This window comes from Scleropages formosus, chromosome 2, assembly GCF_900964775.1.
Source record: "Scleropages formosus chromosome 2, fSclFor1.1, whole genome shotgun sequence".
Classification (NCBI taxonomy): Eukaryota; Metazoa; Chordata; class Actinopteri; order Osteoglossiformes; family Osteoglossidae; genus Scleropages; species Scleropages formosus.
Genome location: NC_041807.1, coordinates 31,607,626 through 31,632,069, shown reverse-complemented (window position 1 = coordinate 31,632,069; position 24,444 = coordinate 31,607,626). Strand labels below are relative to the sequence as shown.

At 44.6% G+C, this 24,444-nt stretch overlaps 1 protein-coding gene across 2 annotated transcripts in view; it reads left to right on the top strand.

Annotated features, from left to right (window-relative positions):
- Nucleotides 1–23,939, top strand: part of lamb2 (laminin, beta 2 (laminin S)) — a 38,878-nt gene extending 14,939 nt beyond the window's left edge. Inside the window, exons 4-34 of one of the 2 annotated variants that reach the window (XM_018737708.2) lie at nucleotides 259–332; nucleotides 680–868; nucleotides 973–1,036; nucleotides 3,794–3,996; nucleotides 4,152–4,272; nucleotides 4,434–4,622; nucleotides 4,743–4,922; nucleotides 5,155–5,267; nucleotides 6,459–6,538; nucleotides 6,909–7,044; nucleotides 7,326–7,484; nucleotides 8,297–8,424; nucleotides 8,746–8,866; nucleotides 8,972–9,164; nucleotides 9,521–9,664; nucleotides 9,768–9,999; nucleotides 11,591–11,754; nucleotides 12,297–12,329; nucleotides 14,120–14,344; nucleotides 15,360–15,577; nucleotides 16,092–16,188; nucleotides 16,456–16,828; nucleotides 17,124–17,308; nucleotides 17,604–17,845; nucleotides 18,154–18,357; nucleotides 18,678–18,822; nucleotides 19,421–19,628; nucleotides 19,906–20,047; nucleotides 20,405–20,581; nucleotides 20,914–21,073; nucleotides 22,433–23,939. In XM_018737708.2, the coding sequence (XP_018593224.2) occupies nucleotides 259–332; nucleotides 680–868; nucleotides 973–1,036; nucleotides 3,794–3,996; nucleotides 4,152–4,272; nucleotides 4,434–4,622; nucleotides 4,743–4,922; nucleotides 5,155–5,267; nucleotides 6,459–6,538; nucleotides 6,909–7,044; nucleotides 7,326–7,484; nucleotides 8,297–8,424; nucleotides 8,746–8,866; nucleotides 8,972–9,164; nucleotides 9,521–9,664; nucleotides 9,768–9,999; nucleotides 11,591–11,754; nucleotides 12,297–12,329; nucleotides 14,120–14,344; nucleotides 15,360–15,577; nucleotides 16,092–16,188; nucleotides 16,456–16,828; nucleotides 17,124–17,308; nucleotides 17,604–17,845; nucleotides 18,154–18,357; nucleotides 18,678–18,822; nucleotides 19,421–19,628; nucleotides 19,906–20,047; nucleotides 20,405–20,581; nucleotides 20,914–21,073; nucleotides 22,433–22,569 (5,036 nt within the window). In that variant the 3' untranslated portion in view covers nucleotides 22,570–23,939. The remainder of the gene's footprint in view (nucleotides 1–258; nucleotides 333–679; nucleotides 869–972; nucleotides 1,037–3,793; nucleotides 3,997–4,151; nucleotides 4,273–4,433; nucleotides 4,623–4,742; nucleotides 4,923–5,154; nucleotides 5,268–6,458; nucleotides 6,539–6,908; nucleotides 7,045–7,325; nucleotides 7,485–8,296; nucleotides 8,425–8,745; nucleotides 8,867–8,971; nucleotides 9,165–9,520; nucleotides 9,665–9,767; nucleotides 10,000–11,590; nucleotides 11,755–12,296; nucleotides 12,330–14,119; nucleotides 14,345–15,359; nucleotides 15,578–16,091; nucleotides 16,189–16,455; nucleotides 16,829–17,123; nucleotides 17,309–17,603; nucleotides 17,846–18,153; nucleotides 18,358–18,677; nucleotides 18,823–19,420; nucleotides 19,629–19,905; nucleotides 20,048–20,404; nucleotides 20,582–20,913; nucleotides 21,074–22,432) is intronic. The other variant, XM_018737710.2, reaches the window with a different exon arrangement.
- The last annotated feature ends 505 nt before the right edge of the window (nucleotides 23,940–24,444 follow it).

Below are 24,444 nucleotides of genomic sequence, written 5' to 3'. Positions count from 1 at the left end.
TATTTGTAATTGACACTCTGCTGTTACTAAGAGACTGGACTGCTTATCGTACTGTTTTTTTACAGTTTGTTTTACAGCAGTAGGGGATGTATAGCTGAAACCTGCAACGTTCAAGTGCGCCGATATGCTACCTAAAATACTGCAGCTGTAGCACGGTGGAAAAGTGCATTCTTTTCTTGGGCGCGATTTGTGGCTACACCATTCCAAGTGCACTGTGCTGAGTTTCTCTGTCCCCGTGACGGGGTCTGTCTTCTTCAGGGAAGTCAGAGGTCACCATTCAGCTGGACCTGGAGGCAGAGTTCCACTTCACTCATCTCATTATGACCTTCAAGGTGGGCATCATGGGGAAGTAGCCAGTACCCCACGTGGGTTTCCCAATGTTCTTCCAGTCTGAAATAATGCAGCTCAATTGTAAGCTTATAAATGTAAGCCTCACAATATCTGTGACTTTTTTTTATTATATCTAATTGCATTTTAAGAATGTAACACTCCACAAAAGTGTTCTGCTGCTGCACACAGCTAAACTTGTCCTAGATATGTGTACTTCTTGATAGTGGATTTAAAACCTGAGATGTTTTTTACACCGATTACAAAACTTCATTCAAGTTTTTCTTTGTCTGGAAAAAAAAATGCAACAAACACAAACTGGTTACCTGACATTTCCCATGTGTTGTCTCAGACTTTCCGGCCAGCTGCCATGCTAATTGAGCGCTCTGCAGACTTTGGCCGCTCCTGGCAGGTGTACCGATACTTTGCCTACAACTGTGCCACCGTCTTCCCAGGAGTGTCACAGGGGCCATTACGCAAAGTGGACGATGTCATCTGCGAATCGCGGTACTCGGACATCGAACCCTCCACGGAGGGGGAGGTGGGACAGGCCTAGGCGACTGTTGGTCTTTGTTTTTTGCCTTCCTGCATTTTTGTGTGTCCAGTTTGGTCACTTTTTAATCATCCAGTTTTCTTCCTTTGTAGGTGATCTACAGAGTTCTAGACCCAGCCATCCGCATAGAGGACCCTTACAGTCCCAGTATTCAGAGTGAGTTACCTTTGCCCCCGTACTTCACTGAGTGATCATCAATGAGTGATGATATGAACCCGGCGTTCTGAACTGACCAGCAAATTTATTCAAGGTATGAAAACTCAAATCCAGTCCAGGGGTCCCAGTCCCAGTAGTTCAGATGTGTGCACTGATAATCTGTAACTTAGTGGGAAATCTGGAAAACTGCTCACTGAGCGCTCTCAGCAGTCAGAACACTGGGGGTGGATGAACTGATGCAGCAGTGTCCTCCCCTTTTTCATGCGATTGTTTTCTTTCAAAGCACACTTGGACTTGTAACCTCTAATATAATAATAATAATAATAAACAGAATACATTTTGGGATGATGTTTCTTAAATTGATCTTTTATGCAATTTTTAAAAAATTTTTCTTGCTTTACAAAATTTTACTTTATTATGTGCATCCAAACCGTATGGGAGAAATTCAGGTAAATTTCCTTGTGGTAGGGAACTGCCACAGTATTGCCTTGAGACTAGAATCAACGACTTTCATGTTAGTCCGTGTGTAACTACTGTTATCCATCAATTTCACAATTTGCAAAGTACCTAACACACAGACACAATGGGCTGTTGACATTATAGTATTTGTTAATGTGAAATTGAAGCATGGAGAAAACAGCTGCTTTCTCCTATACAAACAATATCTTTTCTTTTGACTGACATACCACTAATGTTTCCAGGTTAATCTTTCCCTAGCTGCAAGACCGTGAGCTACAAATGGATACTGATGACTACTTTTCCTTTCCTGTTTCCCTCTTTTCAAATGAGTCAGTGGATGGTAGATGGTAAAATGATTCATCAGAAAACTGATGCTGCATGAGGGAGAATGAAATATGTACTCCTAAGAGTAGGACATTAAATGTTACTGGGGAGTCTGTAAATGATGTACAATCGAGTGCCTTTGCAGCTGCTGTGGTAAAAATACCAGAAATTAATCCATCATCCAATTGTTGGAAACCCAGTAGAATATTCTTGCCTAAAACAAGGGAAGAAACAAAAGAAACGCAGCTGTGTGTCTTAATGTAGAGTAACAGAATATTAAAACTGTTATTTAGTCTAGGATTCTAATCCATACTGAAGACATGGGAAATGATTATTGTTTGAGTCATTATCAGCACTCCCAAGTGGCTGATAATGACTCAGAAATATGTTGCTGAGCGCAAGTTAAATTCACTATGTTTTGATTTGGCCATGGGAGTTCTAGAATGGCACAACTGCAAGACCGCAGCCAAGTAATTGTCCATTTTTTCAGCCTGACAATGGTGCTGTTTGACTTTAAACATGCTCATTATAACCACTTGCTTGGAGCATAGCAACAGTCTAAACAGTCTAAGTGACAACAGAACACTTCTACAGTGAGTAACACTGGAAATTTTACACATGCTGAAAAATCTTGATATGAAAATGTCGTGCATGAATTTTTTGCACTTTCCCTATACTGTTTTTATCACTTACCACCCTCTCGTTGAACTTCCATCCATTAAACTGCCTTAAAGCATTTGTCACAGGCAAATCCCTGTATGGTATTTCTGCCCCATCACCATGGCTCTATTTTTTCCATGGTACACTAAAATAGTGCAGTGCCCTCCCTGGTATGAGAAAGGGAGCGATGATTTCAGCAGTCAAGGTCTTGAGAACAGGGCTCTGCTTTCTGAGGAAGGGATGGATCCAGATAAGAAAACCTGCTATAGCTGATACTGTTTGGTCTGGTGTGTGTTGTGTGAACAGCGCACTGTTTCCAGCTCCCACTCCCGGCTCTCTGCCTCTTCGTTTCCCTTCCTCCCACGTTCCCCTCCAGCTCAAAAACAGGGGTCCCCTCATCAGCCCTCTTGCCTTCATCCAACTTCAACGTGGAAAAAGCATGGAGTATTTCAAAATCTAGGCTCTAAATGAATATAATGGCACAGCAGTGCGCTGTCCTCTTGCACAAGTACATTATGGTGACTTATGAAGGACATGCAATTGCACTTACACACTTGGAAGCATTCAGTGTAACGTGTGTCAGCTGTGAGGAGTTACTCACTGAGCCGCAAGCCTCTGAGACCCCAGGGGGTTGGTGTGCTGTGGTGGGGTGAACAGCTGGACTGACGGTCCAAATGCACTACCGCTACTGAAAGCGATTTACTACTTACTCTGGACTCACTCAGCATGCACACGGTAGCAACCCTTTGTGTGTGCGTGCGAGCGTGCGTGTGCACGAACTTGCGAACGTACAGTTTTCATCATCATTCCCACCACCTCCTTCAACCCCTAAGCCTTGTGCAGGTGGTGCGCTTGCTCCCCATTGTTATTCCTTGGAAGGGGCAAGGAGGTGGAGGTCCGCTACAGCCGGTCAGTTGACACTTCCTCCTGGCCAGAGTTGCCGTCAGGGACTCTGGGGGTGGGGGGAGTTTCTCTCTGGCAAGAGGTGATAGGTGGAGTCAGAACCTGTTTTTGTATTAAGAGGAACTCCTGATTTATGAGTTTGGGGTTATAACAGTGAGGGTCTATTAAAGCATCTGGCTTGTTAGACCATAGAACAATTAAAAATAAAAATAATTTTTTAATTTAAAAAAATTTTAAAAAACCAAATAATAAATTAAATGCGGGGGGGGGGCAGTCAAAATGTACCCAAAGTGCGTAAAAACAAACTACTGTGAGCAGGCTTTAGTGTCTTGCTTGTGTCAGCCATTTATTCATGTAATTCATCCTGTCATGGTGGGAGGTTTTTGAAGAACGCAAACCTCTGTTCTGCAGACCAGCTGAAGATCACCAACCTTCGTGTGAATTTCACCAAGCTGCACACACTGGGGGACAACCTACTGGATTCCCGTGTGGAGATCAAGGAGAAGTACTACTATGCTTTGTATGAGCTGGTGGTGCGTGGGAACTGCTTCTGCTATGGTCACGCATCTGAGTGTGCACCCATTGAAGGCATCAGAGATGATATTGAAGGCATGGTGAGTGGCCAGTAACACTACAGCACAATCACTGCACAAGAAGTATCCTTATAAATATACGGGCTGCTTATGGCTGTTAAACTTGTGCAAAACGTTTAATTTTTGGGTCGCGAACCTACATTCTCAAGATTTTCTTACTATAATCATGCACTCAGGTGCACGGGAGGTGTGTCTGCAAGCACCACACGAAGGGACTTAACTGTGAGCAGTGTGATGACTTCTACAATGACATACCCTGGAGGCCTGCCAAGGGCAAGAACACCAATGCCTGCAGGAGTGCGTGAGACATTTCTTAAATAACCTTTCTTAAGGCTAAGCGCAGTAGTTAGTGCTCCATTGAGATATTTAACACATTTCTTATTTAACTCTCTAGTCTTGGACTTTTAGACAACATACATCGTCCAACTTGCTGGTTGTGTACCTGCTCTTGTGCTCAGAGTGCAACTGCAATGGCCACGCCAACCAGTGCCACTTCGACATGGCCGTGTACCTGGCCAGTGGGAAAGTGAGCGGTGGCGTGTGTGACAACTGTCTCCACAACACTATGGGCCGAAACTGCGAGATGTGCAAGCCGTTCTACTACCAGGACCCTGGAAGGGATATCCGAGACCCAGCTGTGTGTGTCCGTGAGTATCTGGAAGGCCGCTTTTTACCTGCTTATATCTGGAAACTGTTTTCATGTATGTGAGCATGTCCATATGCGAGTTCCTCAGGTTAATGAATGTGGTCATTTTTCCTCCGATCAGCGTGTAACTGTGACCCTGACGGTTCTTTGAACGGGGGTGTCTGTGATGCACATGACAACCCTGCCCTGGGGATGATTGCCGGACAGTGCCGCTGCAAAAACCACGTGGAGGGCCCACGTTGTGACAAGTGCAAGTCCGGTTTCTTTGGCCTGAGTGCGAGCAACCCCTATGGCTGCCAGGGTGAGTGTGGCCCTGGTGGGGGTTCATGGATACAAGAGGCGGGTGGCATAAAAATGCGTGTACATTTTATACGCAGAATGTGTAACTATTCCCAGGGAGAGCGGTCCTCACTGGTACCTCTCCTTGTAAGGAGGGTGTGTGTAACATGAGCCGTGGTGTCTGGCTGTTCCCCCACAAACCTGCGAAGATGTGTTATGTTACTCTGTTCCTTTGCTCCCATCCTATTTCCCAGTCTGCCAGTGTGACCCCCGGGGCACGGTGTCCGAAGGCCCCCAGTGCGACCCTGTGAGCGGAGATTGTTTCTGTAAAAGGCTGGTGACCGGGAGGCGCTGCAGTCAGTGCCTGGTGAGCGTTCCCGTCACCTCTTCCTCTCATTCTCTGCTCAGATTAGTACCATGGCAGAAGCCATCACCCAAAGCCATTTATTTTACAGGCGAACAAGCACCCTTTTCCTCTGTTACTAGAGGAACCGTAGCCTCCCTGCTCCCTTGGGTCTGAAGTCCACTTTATTAAGTACTACATCACCTGCTGTCTTTCATCAAGACTCCACCTTGCCATACTGCACAGCTACAGTACTTCTCCAGCAACTTTCCCCAGAATTTATAATGAGTTTTTATTATGTATAACCATAAATGTAATGACACACTCCACAGAATTACCTGTAGATAAGATTTCACTCAGAGATTTTGATGTCACATACTGTGAATGTGTGATATATGATTTCTCAGGGGCAATGGAGTGCCTGGTGCATGAAGGGTTTTCTGGTAATCATCTCTCTGCAAAGCCTTCGCTTCCTCTCTTGGCCAGGAATAGTGTCCTGGAACGTGGGCGCCGGAGTGGGGTTCTTTGTCTAAATTTAGTTCAGGAATCCAAAGCTTTCTTCACGGTGTTTGTTTACACCTGCTCTAAACTGGCCTCTGGGTTTCAAGCAGAGCTCGAAAACCTGCGCTCAGGTGGAAACCAGGCATGTACTTTTTTCTTCTAGAAATGTTGTCACTAAAGTCTCATACCCATAAGGTGTAGGGGTATGTGGTAGTGGAGCAGCTGATGGTGTAGTGGTTAGAGTTGCTGCCTTTGGACCCAAAGGTCATCGCTTTGATTCCCACCTCCAGCTATAGTATTCTTGAGCAAGGTACTTACCCTAAATCGCATCCAGTAGAACTTCTAAGTTCTATTAATGGGTAAATAATCATAAGTAGCTTAATATTGTAAGTCACTTTGGAGAAATGTATCAGTTAAGTAAATAAATGTACAGTAACTGTGTTACCTGGGTGGAATGAGATTCAATGCACGTAACACATCAAATATTTTAAAAAAGGTGCATCTGTTACACCCTGAAATAAGATAAATGGCAAAATATCACACTGTCAAACTACAGTTTCACATTAAGAGGCTGGGTTTTTATGCAGATTATACATAGATTGCACTGAAGGTTGTTGCTTGACAGGGATACAGGCGGACTGAGTGCGCTCATTGGTTTATGTGTACCCCTTGGGTCCTAACAACTGTCTGCGTCTCTGCTCCTGCCCTATCCAGCCAGAACACTGGGCTTTGAGTCACGATCTGAGCGGCTGCCGAGAGTGTGACTGCGATGTGGGCGGGGCCACAGACAATCAGTAAGCGCTCTTTGTCGCTCTTTGCAAACACATACAGTTTTACTTATTTGAGAAAATGTGCTACAAAACTTGCTAATCCCAAACTAGGCTGTGGACCACCATGGCCCTGCTTTGGGCAACCGAATATGGATGGATGGATGGATGGATGGATGGATAATCTAACAAAGAAGTCCTTAATTTCCAATAGCAAGACTAATGAGGACTGGTTTGCTGCAGCAGTTAATTTTTGAATTTGTAATTTGGATTTCCAGTTTCTTGCTGGATGAATATGTGTGTGTGTGTGTGTGTGTGTGTGTGTGTGTGTGTGTGTGTGTGTGTGTGTGTGTGTATATGTATATGTGTCCATGTTGACTCGGCCGTCCATCCCCAGCTGCTCCATGGAAACTGGCCAGTGTCGCTGCCGCAGTCACATGATGGGGCGCCAGTGCAATCAAGTGGAATCTGGCTTCTTTTTCATGACCCTGGACCACTACACCTATGAGGCAGAGCTTTCCAAACTGGGCCAGGTAAGCTCAGAAGCTAGCTGCAGCTACTGGGCTAATTGCCTTCCCTTTGTCCACAGCTTCCATTATTCACTTCCTCTGCCTGTATGCCCAATGCCACATTTTTACTTTGAGCTTTCCCATTGTCATCACCTTGTTCATTAGTCCCATCAGTCTACCTCCACATTTCTCAGTGAATATCTTGCTTTTACCCACAACAGTAATTAACTGTAATGTGAACTAATGTGAGACAACCTTAGGGAATCTAATTTGCAGTGTTTATTTCGGTGTGTATGTTCCGGTAGGGCTGCACAGTGGAGGAGAGAGAGATACAGGTTGGGCTTCCTGTCACCTGGACTGGAACTGGACTTGTTCGGGTTCCTGAGGGAAGCACCCTGGAGTTCTTCATCAGCAACATCCCTTACTCAATGGAGTATGACCTGTTGATTCGATATGAGCCCCAGGTACCTGACAGTTATTGACACCCAGTACTTCACTAGTATTATTATTGAGACTTGGAAGTACATCAGTGTTTACATAGGCATTTATAAATGTAGGTATTTATTACTTTTGCTGACGCTTTTCTCATATCAAATCAAATCACGTTGTCACTCACCACAACCACAAGTGTACAGGTGGTGAAAATCTCAGGTACATTCTCCGCAGCTGTTCGGTATAAGTTACAGAAACATACAAACTGCAAAAAATATATACAATATACACAATAAATGCCTGTACGGTATGTACAGTGTGTACAATATTCACATAATAAAATATGCAGTATGCAATATCCAGTGTTGGTGGTAAGCGCAGTGCATGGGAGGTAGAGTGAGTGGTGCATGTGGTGGCATTATTAGTTATTTGTTAGAGTTCAACAGTCTGATGGCCTGTGAGAAGAAGCTGTCGCGGGATTTGGTGCTGCGATACCGTCTGCCTGATGGTAGCAGCGAGAGCAGTCTGTGGCTCGGGTGGCTGGAGTCTCTGATGATCCTCCATGCTTTCCTCACACAGCGCCTGGTGTCGATGTCCTGGAGGGAAGGAAGCTCACCTCCGACATCTTCAAAGCAAATTAATGTTCTTCTATTTATAATAATTTGCCCATTTGATCAGATATGTCCCAAGAGTACACTAGTTTTGTTACTGAGTGACAGTAGTATCCTGGTGAGCAGAGACTCAGTAGTGCACTGGGTTGGTTGCTATGACAAGACATACAATGCAATCATTCTTCCTGACACCTACCGCACATGTTGTATAATCATACTTTTGCCTGCCTTAGTTGCCGCTGGACTGGGAGGAGGTTCGTGTGACGGTGTTGCGGCCGGGTTCAATCCCCACCAGCAGCCCATGTGGGAACACCATCCCTGCAGATGACATCCTGTCTGTCTCACTGCCCACTGCAGCAAGGTCAGATTGGAGAGACCAGCTCACAGGCAACAAATACATTGCTGTCAGCTCACTGGAACATTCCCATATTCAGACCGCTGCAAAATGCTGTCAAAAGACTGTGTGACATGATCACGTCTAGGTTAGAAAGAGACGATCATCAAATCCGGTTCACACTAAAAATGGGCACACCCACTTCCCACACTGTCTGCAGCCACTGTTAGAAACTGTACACATATCATAGTCACATTATTATATCATAAATGGTTACTCAGATACCCTGAAAGCCTGCCATCCACCAGCGTTGTGCTGTTGTGTGATACAGGTGGTGCTGTGTTACAGGTTTGTTATGCTACCACAGCCCATCTGCCTGGAGAGGGGAGTGAGCTATACCCTGCGCCTAGAGCTCAGCCGCTACTCTGGACGGAGAAATGTTCCCAACCCCAGCATTCTGGTGGACTCTGTACGTCGGCCGCAGAAAAAAATCTCTGTATTGCTGAGATTTGTGTACAGTTACTTTCAAATGTTGCAGCTTTCTCCTGTCAGCTGTCTCATTTGCTTGACACAGATCTCTCTGCTGCCACGGTACAACTCCATGGAGATGTTCATCGCTGGTGACCCCGCCTCCATTGCTCGCAAGCAGAGCTTTGAGCGCTACCGCTGCCATGAGACTGGCAAAGCTGTGTCCCGGCCACAGCTCAGTGATGTGTGTGCCAAGTTGATCTCTAGCATGTCTGCCATCATCAACGATGGAGCGCTGGGTGAGTGAGCAGTGTAGCATGGCCTAGCAGCCTGTGGAGAGCCAATGGGACACTGGGGCACTTGTCTTGGGGCCTAATCCACTACCTTTATGTCCATATATACCTCAAAAATGCTGAGAAAAGAATATTAGCAAACTTTTCCAGATCAACTTTTAGTCACCATTCAGAATATTCTATAGAAACATAATACAGGCGCACACACGTGGACACGAACACACACACACACACACACACACACACACACACACACACACACACAGTAAATGTAACATGCTTTTATTGGCAGGAATTTAATCATTGTATGACAGCTGGTGGAAGAATTTGCCTTTGATACCTGCTCCCATGTGTCTCTCCAGCTTGCCACTGTGACCCCCAGGGATCAGTGAGCTCAGAGTGTAACCCTCGTGGGGGTCAGTGTCAGTGTAAACCCAATGTCATTGGCCGACGCTGTGACCAGTGTGCTCCGGGAACATATGGTTTTGGACCTGCGGGCTGTAAACGTAAGTGACCCCTTACCTCAGGGGAAGGCTGTTCCTCTTCAGCCTCTTAGTGTGTGTTTGTGTCACACATATGAGACATTTCTTACTCTTCTTTCCCTCCCAGCATGCGGCTGCAGCACGGAGGGCTCCCGGAGCCGCTTCTGCGAAAGGCACACCGGGCAGTGCCCGTGCCGGCCCGGTGCCTTCGGCTTACGCTGTGATGGCTGCCAACACGGGCACTGGGGCTTCCCCAGTTGCAGACCTTGCCAGTGCAACGGGCATGCCGAGGAGTGTGAGCAGAGCAGTGGCAGGTGCATCAACTGCAGGGACAACACAGCAGGAGACAAATGTGAGAGGTAAGAACTTCTGCAACACATAGTCTGGGTGTGAAACTCTCATGGATTGTACAATATAGAGTACAGTACAGAACTTGTAACCTGCAGGTTGTCAGTTCAAATCCCAGGAGATGTCCTGCTGTTGTACTCCTGAGTAGGATGTTAAAAAATAAATTCTATACTACAGGTGGTCCCCGATTTATGATGGTTTGACTTGCGATTTTTTCGACTTTACAATGGTGAGTTGGCAATAGACATTCAGTAGAAACCGTACTTCGAATTTTTATTTCTTCCCGGCCGAGCAATATGTGGAGCGATATTCTCTCGCAATGCTGGGCACCGACAGCGATCCATCTACCATTCTGTCACGCACAGATGTGTATTAAATGCATTTTCGACTTGCGATATTTTCGACTTATGATAAGTTTCGGGGAACGTAACCCCATTGTAAATCGGAGATCACCTGTACAATATCTAGTTGTTATAATTTTTAATAATTTTGAATACAGGTGTCAGTTGAGTTATAGTGTTCTATCTGCAAATTATCATGTAGCTACCAGTGTGGCACAGCTGTTTTATTGATATGTCCTCTGACAGCAGTGAAATGCCTTTTTATTAAAGTATCAGCTAATTAAAATGTAAACAAAATGGATATAAAGTGAGATTTAATGCCATGAGACATACATGATGTATGAATGAGTTACCCATTGTAAGTAGTATCTAGCAATGGAAGTCACCAAGGTGTGGGCTGATGACACTGCATAGAGTTCTTTGGAAGTTACTTTGGAGAAAAGCATCTGCTAAATGAATAAATGTAAATACTTACGTACAACGATGACAGCTAAAATGGCAACGTTTCCACTCCATAACTCAACATTAGTAACTAATTTACAACTGGGGCCATATGGTTCATAGTGCAGGTACCTCTCAACACATGTGTAGTGCGTTTGGATGTAGGTTCAAATCCAGCTCAGTCTTTGTTCTTGCCCATCTTCCCCATGTGTGGGTTTTCTCTGGGGGCTCCAGTTTTGTCCCACACTTCAAACATATGTAAACAGACTGTTGACTTTAAATTGTCTGTAGTATGTGTGAATGTGTGTGTGACTGTTCTTGTGGATGTACACTGCCTCATATGTCCTGCTTCTGGGATAGGTTCTACAACCCTACTTTGGACTTGTGGTTATTGATAATATATGGGTGAATACATTAGAGCTACAAATTCAGCTAAATAAATTGAACACAGTTAAACGATGATGATAACATGTCAAAAAATTAAAAAAACGACTGGTGTTAAAAGGAATAGTGGTCAAAATTCGAAGATGACCAAAAAGAATGGACAGGCAGGTAAGGGGAAAATTGCTAAAAAGCCCAAGGCAAACACCAGCATGAAGTCATGTGCATTTCGACAGAGCTAAAGACTACTGAACCTTTATAGGAAGTTCTGGACAACAGATTGCAAAGTGGATGTCCATTTTCAGATGGTAGCACCACTCATCCTTTTTTTTGTTTCTATGGTTTTCTCCATCCCTGCTATACCTGCAGGTGACATTATTGGTGGTAATGTTGACATTTCTGAACCTGCAGGTTAAAATGGACTTGCCTTTCTTTCTAGATGTGCCAGTGGTTACTATGGCAACCCGGTGCTGGGTTCAGGGAGCCACTGTCGGCCGTGCCCCTGTCCAGATGGGCCTTCAAGCGGACGCCACTTTGCTGCCTCCTGTTACCAGGACAACCAGAACCGACAGGTGGTGTGCAACTGCAACCAGGGTTACACAGGTGAGTTTGCTGCTGTCATAATCCATCTTTTTCACTCATGGTCTCCCCTCCTCAAATGAGGAAGTAATTCTTACTTGTTGGCATAGGTGCCATTAAACCCTGACCAAGAGACACGGTGTGTTTAGAAAAACCATATGTATCTCCTCAGCAAGCTTATGAAACATCCAGTGGCAGTAATCATGGGCTAAAATTTGCAATCAGTTTTTTTCTGTCTTATGTTAACTCAAAGTACATTATGGGACATTCTATCTCATGCCTTTTTATGTAAGATTTTTGGAAATTTTGTGCCACAAGCATCAGAACCTCAGCTTTTATAAGGTGAGTCAGGTGACAAGGGTGTGTATGTTTAGTCATGTTTAGATCATTTAAATATGTAGTGTATTTAATGTGTGTGAGTGAATGCGGGACTGAGCCCAGATGTGCACATGCAGACAGGTGAAGTACAGCACTGGAAGGTCAGATGTTTTTGAGCTTTATTATCAAGTTAGCTGTGGGTGAGTAATGCCTGTCGTTTTCCTCCCCCACCTCTCAACTTGGTGCAGGGATGGTTAAGCGCTCCAATGGGAACATCCAGCGTGAGTAGCGGGGACCCTTACAACCCCCCTCCCCCCACTCCCTCAATTGCCCGCATGGCTTTGGCCACCCCTTCCCACAGCACTGCGCCACAGTGTCTTTCACCACGCTACAGAGAGACGGGCTCCAAGAACTGACCCATGATCAGTCCTGGCAGCATGTGGCTGAGCCACTACATGGCTGAAGTCATGACCTGCCTTAATATTGGTGATCTTGGGTTTGCTGTTGGATGTGGCACCGATTATCTGTCATTGCACCTGACACAGTGCTTGTCCTTTTTATTCGCTCAATCCCAGTAGCCAGTCACAACTTTTCGACCCGTTCCCAGTCACCTCTTTCTGTGTCACTTGTTTCTGCACCACCAGACTCTTTTGCTGCAAGAAGAGAAAAGCTGTCATTCCACATGACCAGAGAGCTCAATGGGACAAACTGCATCCGCTTTGCAAAAATCTTCACAAATAACAGTTGCTATTGCAGTTGCATTACAGTTGCTAGACAGCCAACATAAAAATAGAAGAAAATAAAAAAAATCTCAAGCTATTTTCCCTGGGTGGGTCACGGTGAGGGTTAGGGCGCAGCATAATGGCTATGTAATTTACTGCAACATACACAAACTTATAGCATTTGCACTGAGGTGCAAGCTCTATTACTCTAACTTGTATTCTTTTTATGGGATTTGACCACATCACTCTGTACATTTCTCAGCATAACTTTGAGAGCTCTATTTGTGTCTGTAAATGTGCAAAGGTGTTTCAGAGTGTCTCTGCAATGTTAATTTACCCCTGACCCATCCTCATAGTACCTGTGTGCATTCCAGTTGAAACCCTCTGAACAATGAGCTCTTTGATGCGTGATAAAAATGAGTTAAATCTGCAGATTTATTGGGTTTTTAACATTTGAACAGTAAAACTGGAAACTGCCAAATGAGAAGCCTAACTGTACTGAAATGATGATAATTGATAGCACTATGGTATGTGGAAACATGGACCCCATCTTGACCGGTGAAGGGAAAGTAACACATCTGGATGAAAATGTGACATTTCTCTTAGAAGTTGACATGTCTGGCACATTTCATATTATGGTGTCCTTCACAAGAGTGCTACGCGGTTGTTGTGAAGGCGTCTCATTTAAAAGGCTGCAGGAGTGTGTCAACAGAGTCATCCTGTTTTATCTCACTCCCCCAGCTGCTGTTAAATGGACCAAAAATGTAGAGAATGTTTTTCCTGCCTGGCGTGCATCTAAGAGGATGTCTCCCTTCTGAGAACACAATTTCTTTGAAGAAGCGTCTGCTGAAGAAGCAAGATTAATCTGTGACGCTCCCTCAAGAGTGTTTGACTTCACTGCAGGTTCCCACTAATCCGCGAGTCACTTTTTTATGCCAGTAATTAATACCCAGCGTTCCTAGTAAATAAGTGACTAAACACACGAGTAACTTTTTTTGTAACATTCTTCCACTTTTATGATATGTTCATGTTTTGTCTTGAAATTTGTATATTTCTAGTCTCGTTGCGACCTTTTAAATACCAAGCTGAGCCATTCATGAACATGTTTTCTGCGTGTATTCCTCTGGGTGGCTTTTGAAGGTCCAATCACAGGGACATGAGATGTATACAGAAGCTATCATGCCGCAAGGCTTCTCACATGACCTTCTGGCAAAGCACCTGAAGATGTTTTCTCTTGCTGGACCCAAAAAACTTGAAATATAAACCCTACAGGAACAGGCTTTCTCTGTCCCTCCATTATCCCTTTCATAGCTGGCCTACCTCTCATCAACGCCTCTCAATCCCACCAGGCTCTCGCTGTGACGAGTGTGCCCCTGGTTACTATGGCAACCCCTCTCAACCTGGCGGACGCTGCCAACCCTGCCAGTGCAGCAACAATATTGACCTGACTGACCCGGAGTCGTGTGACCGTCGCACCGGGGAGTGCAGGAAGTGCCTTTACAACACTGAGGGACCTGACTGCGGTGTCTGCAAGATTGGCTACTATGGCGACGCCAAGCGACGCAACTGCAGGAGTGAGTGCTCCACAGCCATGCGCATACATGACCGAGTTGCGAATTGTGAAATTGTGCACGCTGGCTTCTCTTATTATGAACATTCCAGATAGGAATCTGCAAAGATGCCAACAGTTTGGAGTTTATTTTTATTTCCATTTTCTTAACCATTCTTTTTTTCTCTAAAATTCCTGTTTGTTGCAGTCAGTCACCTGCATTTCAGTGCCCAGCCAATAGGTGTCATTGGATCGAAACGGTACATGCAGTATCAGTCTTATAACCTGTATTTTATTTATTACAGCTATATTGAGGCTTCTACAGAAAATAACCTGTAAATAAGTTGGTCTGTATTATTAACCTTTTTTTTGATTTTGACTTAGTGGTAGAAGTGACTTTGGATCTATGAAAAAATTTAATTTCAAAAAGACTCTTGGTTCCAAATATATTCATAAGATCAGGATCCACTGTATTTTTTTTTTTATCTTTTTCTTTTCGATTATTCTGGATACAGCCCCTTCACTGGGGGTTGTCAGCTATTTTTCCTGTATGAGTTTGTTACATTTTTGTTTTTTCTCCCCTGGAAGAAAAAACAATTTTTTTTTGGTCAAAAATTAGATAAATATGCATAGATTTTTCTCAGTTATTTTCTTATGAACATATTCCAGTATATTTTACCCACTCCAGTTAACACAGTAGATGAAATTGGCACGGTGGCACAGCGAGTAGCGCTGCTGTTTCACAGCACCTGGGTGGTGTAAGAGGATGTGGGTTTGATCCCCACTCAGTCTGTGTGGGTTCCTCCAGGTGCTCTGGTTTCCTCCCACAGTCCAAAGACATGCTGTTCCGGTTCACCCAGTGTGTGTTCCACTGATGTATGAATGAGTGACCCAGTGTAAGTAGTGTATCTAGCAGTGTAAGTCACCTTGGTGAATAAGGTGTGTGGCTGATAACACTACACAGAGTTCATTGGAAGTTGCTTTGGAGAAAAGTGTCTGCTAAATAAATAAATGTAAATCACTTTATGCATGTCTTCCAGAATGCACCTGTAACTTTCTTGGGACGGAGCGCAGCCAGTGCTCTTCGCGGGATGACTGTGTGTGCAACCGCAGCACAGGGCAGTGTCACTGTCTGCCCAACATCAGCGGCCAGACGTGTGACCACTGCAGCCCCAACCACTGGAACATGCCCAGTGGACGTGGCTGTGAAACGTGCGGCTGTGACCCCAACAATGCTATGTCACCTTCCTGCAATGAGGTGTGTTGCTCTGCAATCTGGCTGCCTGACCCTGAGTTTTCCCCTCTGTCACAACATTGCTGAGGAACTCATTAACTAGGCAGGAGATAGCATGGTGCAGCAGGCAAACCAGAAGGTTGGTGGTTCAAATCACTGAAGCCTTACTATAATACCTGTAGGCAAGCTGTTTCAGCTACTAAGATATTTAGAAGGGTAGATGTTTAGTTAAGGGGCGCGGTGGCGCAGCAGGCTTGGCTGGCTCCTGCTCTCTGGTGGGTCTGGGGTTCGAGTCCTGCTTCGGGTGCCTTGCGGCAGACTGGCGTCCTGTCCTGGGTGTGTCTCCTCCCCCTCCAGCCGTGTGCCCTGTGTTGCCAGGTTAGGCTCCGGCTTGCTGCTGCCCCACTCAAGACAAGCGGTTTCAGCTAGTGCATGATTATGTTTAGTTATGCTCTATTTAGGACTAATAAACACAAGTTAAGAATTGTTTTCTCCATGAACTGGCTATGTTTTGGAGCATGCATTTGCGTGGCCCTAGTTCACAGGGCAGTGCCAGTGCCGTGATGGCTTTGGAGGGAAGACTTGCCAAGACTGCCAGGAGAATTACTGGGGTGACCCCAAAGTCCAGTGCAGAGGTCAGTGTTTTCTCTGTAATGTACATACGCTTGCAAATTCTCTTGTTCTCATTAGTGTGCATCCAAGGGCAGCTATAGTCCCAAAAGTTACCAAGTTAAATATATCTGTAATACCACCATACAGAAGGTATACTGGTATAGTGTTGCTCGGCTTTGGAGTGAGATGAGCAGCAGAAGAAGTGTTTAATACTCTTTTTGGAGATGTGCTTCTTAGTGATGATATCATCTGGCCGCATCATCCCTGTATTTTCTCTGTCACTCCTACAGCGTGTGACTGCAACCGACTGGGCATTGAAACATCGCAGTGTAACCGGCTCACAGGGCACTGCGTGTGCCAACAGGGTGTGTCAGGTGTGCGCTGTGACCAATGTGCGCGTGGCTTCTCTGGCCATTTCCCTGACTGCCAGCCATGCCACCAGTGTTTTGGTGACTGGGACCGCGTGGTCCAGGATCTGGCTGCCCGCACCAAAGCCTTGACTGCTCGCGCCCGGGAGATCCAGCTCACCGGCCTGACCGGTGCATACGAGAAGAGCTTCCGGGAGCTGGAGGAAAAGCTAGCGCAGGTCCAAGGCATCGTCAATGCCCGTAACATCACAGCTGAGGCAGTCACCAGCCTCATGGCTTTCATCGAGGACCTGAGGTGGGTAAAGGTGTCGGCAGAGACTTTGACACGTTCACAGAGACGTGCATAAATGCTGGCTGCCGGTGATGACGGTGTGGGCAAATAGCCTAAATAGTACTCCACAGTGGATTGGTACTGAAGATTTGTTTGACATTGTAATTGTTAAGCAGGAATGTGCAAAGAGCAGCACTTAATAAATGAAACCATCACATCCCTTCACATCCATAGAGCAGTGGGATAATTTGTGTGTTGTCATATCACCCCTGTAATGCCGTTCCTGTCTCTCTTTTCTCACTCCTCCCTGTGCCCCTAGGGCCCGCATCAGTGAAACCACAGACATACTAAACCGTCTCGAGGGGGACCTGACTGATGTGCAGGATGGCAACTACAAGGCCAGCAACCAACTGAGTGCACTGGAGAGGGAGGCAAGGGAGCTCAACCTGACCTCAGACCAGCTGAGCCACCAACTGGACATCCTGAAGAACTCCAACTTCCTTGGTAACTCTCCACCAAGTAGCTTATTCGTATGTGAACAATCACACAGCTCACAATTCTTCTTTTCGCAGTTTTTAGCAGACCGTTACTAACGTTTCATGATATCCTCCACAAATGCAGTGTCCGGTCGCTTTTATCACCTTATAAGTTCTGCAGAGGCTTCCTGAAGATTGTGATCATTAGTTCTTTATACAGAGTGAGCACACATTTCCCATGATCCATGCTCTTTGTACCTGTGACACTTTGAATTAAATAATATGTTCTGCAGAGTGTGTGAGCCTCTACCCTCTCCCACAAGGTGCGTATGACAGTATCCGCGGCTCTTACAACAAGTCCCGCGATGCGGAGCGCCGTGCCAAGCAGGCTACCACAGACGTCCCGAGCACCGTGACTCAGTCAGCTGACACGCGTCGTAGGACGGAGCGTCTCATGGCTCAGAAAAAAGATGACTTCAACCGTAAGAATGCTGCCAACAAAAGGGCTTTGGAAGACCTCAGTGCCAAAGCACGGACTCTGGACATGAAGAAGATCAACGAGAAGGTGAAGACAAGTGCTGCTACCCCTGAAGTGGCCTGGCAACAGCTTATCCTCTGGTCAAAGTCTCTTTTTGTATCATAGAAATGTACTTATGCTGAGCTGTATAGACGGTTTAGTGGTATTTTAAAGCTTACTTCAACTTAGAGGAAATAAAAGTACTGTACTAGATAGCACACATTCGGTTTGTCGTCGGTGGCGTACTGTTCGTTTTTGTGTTCAGCTGTGCACAGCTCACTCACGCTTGCATTTATTGGGGCACAGATGCACAAGAAGGAGAGTTTATATATTAAATCTTGTGTGGATACGGCCAGGTATGTGGCACTCCTGGTGATCTCCCCTGCGACGAGAGCCCCTGTGGTGGTGCCGGTTGCCGTGACGATGATGGAAATAGGCACTGCGGGGGTCTGAACTGCAACGGTGCAGTGGCGACTGCAGATAATGCTCTGGAGAGAGCCAAACATGCCGAGAAGGAGCTGGACAAAGCCATGAGTGAGGTGGAGGAACTCTTCCGCAAGGTGAGGAATTCCTCCTTCACTCCACACACAGGTACCTTAGTGACTGTGGACTTACAATGTGATGAAACGTGATATAATTAAGATATTGTGCAGGTCATGCCAGTCTGTCTTAGATAGGCATTGATCAGAAACAGTTGAACAGTGACAATTACAGTAGACACATTGTGCACGGGCTGCTTGAAAGAATGAGTACAGAACCGAACCCGAGTTTTCGGCCAACGGTTTCCTAAGGAATGCCGTGGAGACAGGTGAGCTATGGCTTTATGCCCTTCAGCTTTGACTTTTCGAGCGATTCACAGCCAAGATCTTTGGTTCCTCAGGTGGCGGACGCCAAGGCAAAGGCAGAAAAGGCAAAGGGGAAAGCACAGGCAGCCCTGGACAAGGCCAATAACACTAAGACCAAGGTGGAGCGTTCCAACAATGACCTCCGTGACCTCATCAAGCAAATCCGGGACTTCCTCATGCGTGAGTCTGAACGTTCTAAACAGAACTTTCACTTGATGCAACATCCCGTCAGTCCTACGTGGGTTTTACCGAAAAGCAATTTTGAGAGCTGCTGTATAGTAATAGATAAATCATATGGATAAATAATAATAATATTTTTGGGTGCTTTCTAAAGGAAAATAATACATACACACACACACACACTGTCCGAAACCACTTGTCCCAAGCGGGGTCGTAGCAAACCAGAGCCTAACCCGGCAACACAGGGCAAAAGGCTGGAGGAGGAGGGAACACACCCCGGACAGGATGCCAGCTCATCACAAGGCACCCCAAGCAGGACTCAAACCCCAGAGAGCAGAATCTGGCCGAACCCACCGCGCCACCGTGCCCCCCGGGGACATAATATATATCCTTTATTCTGTTTAAAAAGCCCATTAAAATAATTATTGGAAGTTGCCAAGTTAATTGTTATATTGTTATATAACAATTGTTATATTGTTAATTGTTATTGTCCTCTTATAAACTGTAGTAAATGTGAATTCAGAACTTTTTCAGAATACCCAAGTAAAAGTGGCTGTGGACAGCATGCTGAGGGGGTGCTTTTCTGTTTTCCCTGTAGAAGAGGGCGCTGACCCAGACAGCATTGAGAAGGTGGCCAGCCGAGTCCTGGAGCTTTCCATCCCCGCTTCCCCACAGCAGATCCGGCACCTGGCGGATGAGATCAAAGACAAGGTGAACAGCCTGTCCAATGTGGACGCCATCCTGGAACAGACGCACGACGATGTGCGCAAGGCTGAGCAGCTGTTGCAGGATGCCAAGAAGGCCAGGTAGGTGTGCAGTCATGGGTGAGTCATGGGAGACAGGGATGGGGGAGGATTAAGGACCAAGCTGAGACCAGAAACTGCAACAGTCAGGGAAATGAAGTGAGGGAGGAAAAGGTCAATTGAAAGCAATTTAACAGATTAGGTGTGAAGGCTGTTCACTGAATTGTTACACAGTTCTTTTTTTGCCTTGAACAAAATTCTGTGAATATAACAATAAAAAACAAGAAATAAAACAAAAAAAACAGAAAAGCAAAGACTTTTCCATGTGTGGCGGTGACAGGAACCGGGCAGAGGGAGTGAAAACTGTGGCAGAAACTGTGAGACGGGCGCTGGATGATGCCCGCAAGGCGCAGACCGTCGCAGAGAAGGCCATACAGCGAGCCAAGAATGACATTGGGCAGACGGAGAATCGGCTGGCACAGGTGACCTCTAGGGAGAGAAGGTCAGAGAGACCATAACTAAAACAGGGCAAATCCTGGGAAAGGCCTGGGCTTTAGACACGTTTCTGTTCCCAGTATAGTTATACATCAGTCCTGCACTATATTATTATGCAGCATGGAGGCTACTCCCTTTGGACCCAAAGGTCGCAGGTTTGATTCCCACCTCTGGCTGTAATACCTTTGAGCAAGATATTTACTCAAAAAAAACTGCACCAGTAAAACAATGCTCAGCTGTATAAATGGGTAAATAATTGCTTAACACAAGTCGCTTTGGAAAAAAGCATAATCTAAGTGAATAAATTTAAATGGAGGATTAATGCCACATTTGTGTGCCTGTAGATCCAGTCTGAGACTTCTGCAAGTGAGAAAGACCTGAACAATGCCGTAGAACTCCTGGGAAACCTCGGGCGGCAGATCGAAGCCCTGAAGACCAAGCATGCCAACAACAGCCTGGTAGCATCGCGAGCCGAGGAAACCGCCACCATGGCAAGGGATAAAGCCAACGAGGCCAAGCAGGTGAAGATAAAAGCTACTGCGTTTTGCCTGTTCGCGAAGCATGAGTACTGGACTGCAACCAGTATTACTTAAATGTACATTAATATCTAGTATAAACTGATTTGATGATATAAATTTACAATTTCTTCTCTACTTTTAAGCACCATATTGAATTGCATTTACCGTGAATGCTGTTTAATAAACGATTAATAATGAATTTTGAAACTGATTTTTCATACCTGCATTGCAAATAGCAATTCGTGCAGCAGTGGAAGTAAGGCTGCAGAAATGCATCCACAATGTCCTGCTTGTGGCTCACCCACAATGGCCCTTTGCTCATTTCTGCTGGGCAGATTTTGGATGGGGAGCTGATGGACAAATACAGAACAGCCCAGGACCTCGTGGCCCGCAAGGCCAAGACGGTGCAGGATGCGAAGCGCAGAGCAGAGCGTTTGCGGGATGAAGCCAAACAGTTGCTGCAGGATGCACAGAAGAAGCTGCAGAGGCTTGCAGGTGAGCTGGGGGTAGAGTTGGTTTTCCCACAGGAGGTCTACATGCTCAGGTACGAAGAATAAAAACTGAAAACAATCTTTATTTCTGATTTTTACTAGAGCATAAGCAAATATAGTTGGCTCTTTTGTTTTAATGTAGAAGATGGTGTATTGAAATGCCGAGCATCTCGAAAAATGCGTACGCGTTTTAATCAAAGGTATCTACAATTTCACATTTTCATTGTGCCTTCTTGTGTCTTACATTTTGAACCCTTGGCCGACTTCAGCATTTGTTGCAAAGTCTTTTTTTCTTGTACACCACATATCAATAAGTGAATTAATGAGTTTTTTTGTACACTAAAGTGTGTGCGCATTTTTGAGACACTGCATTGAAAGCCCGGTGTCACAGTAAAACTCATTCTGTAGACAGTTGCAATAATCCTCAGAGGCCACAAGAGGGGAACTTCTCAACTTCTTTTGGCCCTGATTCCAATATACACATTACAGCATCTGGTTACAGCAAAGCTGTCCTGGGTAACCAAGCCCTTTCTGTGTGTGAAGTAGCTGGGAGGCAGCTTGGAGATGTCTCAAAGAAAGTTTGTTTAATCCTAGCAACTGTTTCTACTCCTTCGTTGATCTTGAACTATCTACTCTGTAGTATCTCACCTTAAATAGTCATCAATAACTGGTATTCTGTAACCTTGTAAGCACTTTTTTAAAATAATTTTTTCAGTTAGCTGACACTTTTCTCCAAAGTGACTTAGAATGTTAAGTTTACAACTATTTACCCATTTATACAGCTAGGTAATATTACTGGAGCAATTTAAGGTAAGTATGTTGCACAAGCATAGTACAGCTGGAGATTGAATCTGCAACCTTTGGTTCTAAAGGGAGTAACGCTAACCACTACGCTACCAGTTGTCTAATACAAACCTGCCATGGCGAGTAACCTTGAACCAAGGCAACAGGTGCATAAAGAACAATATTAGAATAATGAATATTCTAAAGATGTACTTGGGCGACGTGGTAGTGCACACTAATGCCACACTACATCAGGGCCGCATATTTGGGCATGGGTTTGAATTAGGCTCATGGTGTGTGGAATTTCTATGTTCTTCGTGTTTGGTTGAATATCTTCCAGGTGCTCTAGTTTCCTCCCACAGTCCAAAGACACGTGTTTCAGGGGTATTGGTGACTAAATGTGTGTGTGAGAGAGAGGCTTCTGGCATTGGTTTTGATCTTCTGCAACAAATGCTTGTTGATAATGAATGAATAAAGCTGCAGTTACCAATGAAGCCGTACTTTAACAGTTTCTGTTAATTTACCCAGCTGTTTTGATCTATATTTGCTCTTACAAGTGCTTCTCAAATTATTCACACAGAACTTGAGAAAAATTATGAGAACAATCAGAAGATGCTAGAGGGAAAAGCTAGGCAACTGGATGGACTGGAGGACAAAATGAAGGCCATCCTTAATGACATCAACAAGCAGATTCAAATCTACAACACCTGCCAGTAACTGAACAGAACTGAGAGAGAAAACGGGGAAGAACAGAATTACAGTCATGCACTGTGCTACCATCTGTAAACTCTGCCCTCCAGTAGAGTGTGAGAGAACTGCAAGCAAAAAATCTACAGTTATTAGGGTGCAGCACAGACATGGGCAATTCTAAACCCTGAGAATCAGTTACACAAATTTTACAGTCCCAGTAATGACACTATCCAGGAAAAAATGCTGACACAGGGGTGTCCAACATGTGCATAAGTACTTCATGTGACCTGTCATTTCACATTGTGCAAGAACATTTTGTGAAATTAAAATCAACTATTTTACCATAAATTCTATACATTCTATTGAATCACATAATAAAAGTTACAAACACACTGAAACATACACCAAACCTAAATAATATAAAATAAAATATAATATTTCAGTTTAGACATTTAAGATTCATTATGTCACTTACTACATTTTTTACATGTGGACCAAGTAGGCCCTTGGACCAGTTCACAAAAATGATTGTGGCCCCTGGTCAAAAAACATTTGGACACCCCTGCTACAACATTAGGGTAAAAATATTCACAGGCTTGACACAATTTAAAAGTTTAAACAGTTAATAGATTGTAATTAATCTATTTCGTTGTCCTTTAATGCCTTGGTGAAACATGGACAAAGTCAGTTACAGAAAAAACAATATAAATAATGGTTTGTTGTAGAATTGCAGTTTGGACTTGTTCCGTTAGTACAAAATACAAATATATGCCATATTTTTATTTTGTGTGATATTACAAAATGTGCAGAAGCAGGAACTGTATGACAAGTTTTGTTGAAAGACGACACTGATGTGATGTTCTATCTCATTGACCTTTTCTGGCAAACTGTTACACTTAGATGGACCAAGGTACTAGACTTCAGGTGAGGTGTACCTTATCAATTCCAAAACCACGATAAGACGCAAAAAGGTTGAAATGCTGGACATTAAACATAATTTCTTATCAATTGCAGTTCTGGAATAGATTTATGAAGTTCCTGAGGGGGAAAAAAAATGCAGATTTCACAAAAGTGGTCTGTGCAGGAAATAACAATGATGGAAATTAAAAATGGAAAACAAATTACTTCTGTGAAGGAAAGCTAACAAACAGTATTTGCATGCATCTGTGCATGCAAGTGTGTCTGTGTATGCATGTGCATAAAATTAAATGTTATATCCAACACATGACATCCATGTGCTAAAGATTTGGTCTCTATGTCTAACAAATGATGGTCATATTTCTTCTAGACAGGTTATTTTGTGTGGCCTATTCAACTGCACAGTTGCTGCTTTTGCAAGCTATGCTTGTTTTTCACCCACTTATGGGTATTGTATTCTGTTTCAAGCAATAAAGTCTTTGAGCTAATGCTGCGATTGTATACATTTTTCAGACACCTGTAGATGGTTTAAATAACCATGTTGTCTTGTGTTGTGTGTTACTTGCAGACATGAATATTCTGAACCCTGTAGTTATCAAAAGATCCAAAGATTTCAGGTCATATGAGCAGAACTACTGTACCACATTTAAGATGGGTCAGTAGTAATTGCTACTGCATACAAAATATTGAGTACAGTTGTCGGAAACTGGATTTTAAAAAATAATTGTCAGTGTTGCACAGCCAGGCTATTAGTTTTGAGTTTCCTTCACTTCCCTTTGTAGGCACAACTCATATGTTTAAAGTCAATATCTTGCTGAAGAATGAAGGTATGGAAGTATGAGTGCACACAGCAATCTCAAGTATGCTATGATTGCCATATGCGTTGACATTGCCATGGGCTTGGAAAAGATCACCAGCTCTCTTACCAGTAAAGCCACCCCATGTGCCATGACACTGCCTCGTTTGTGCTGGATTTGGTGGAGC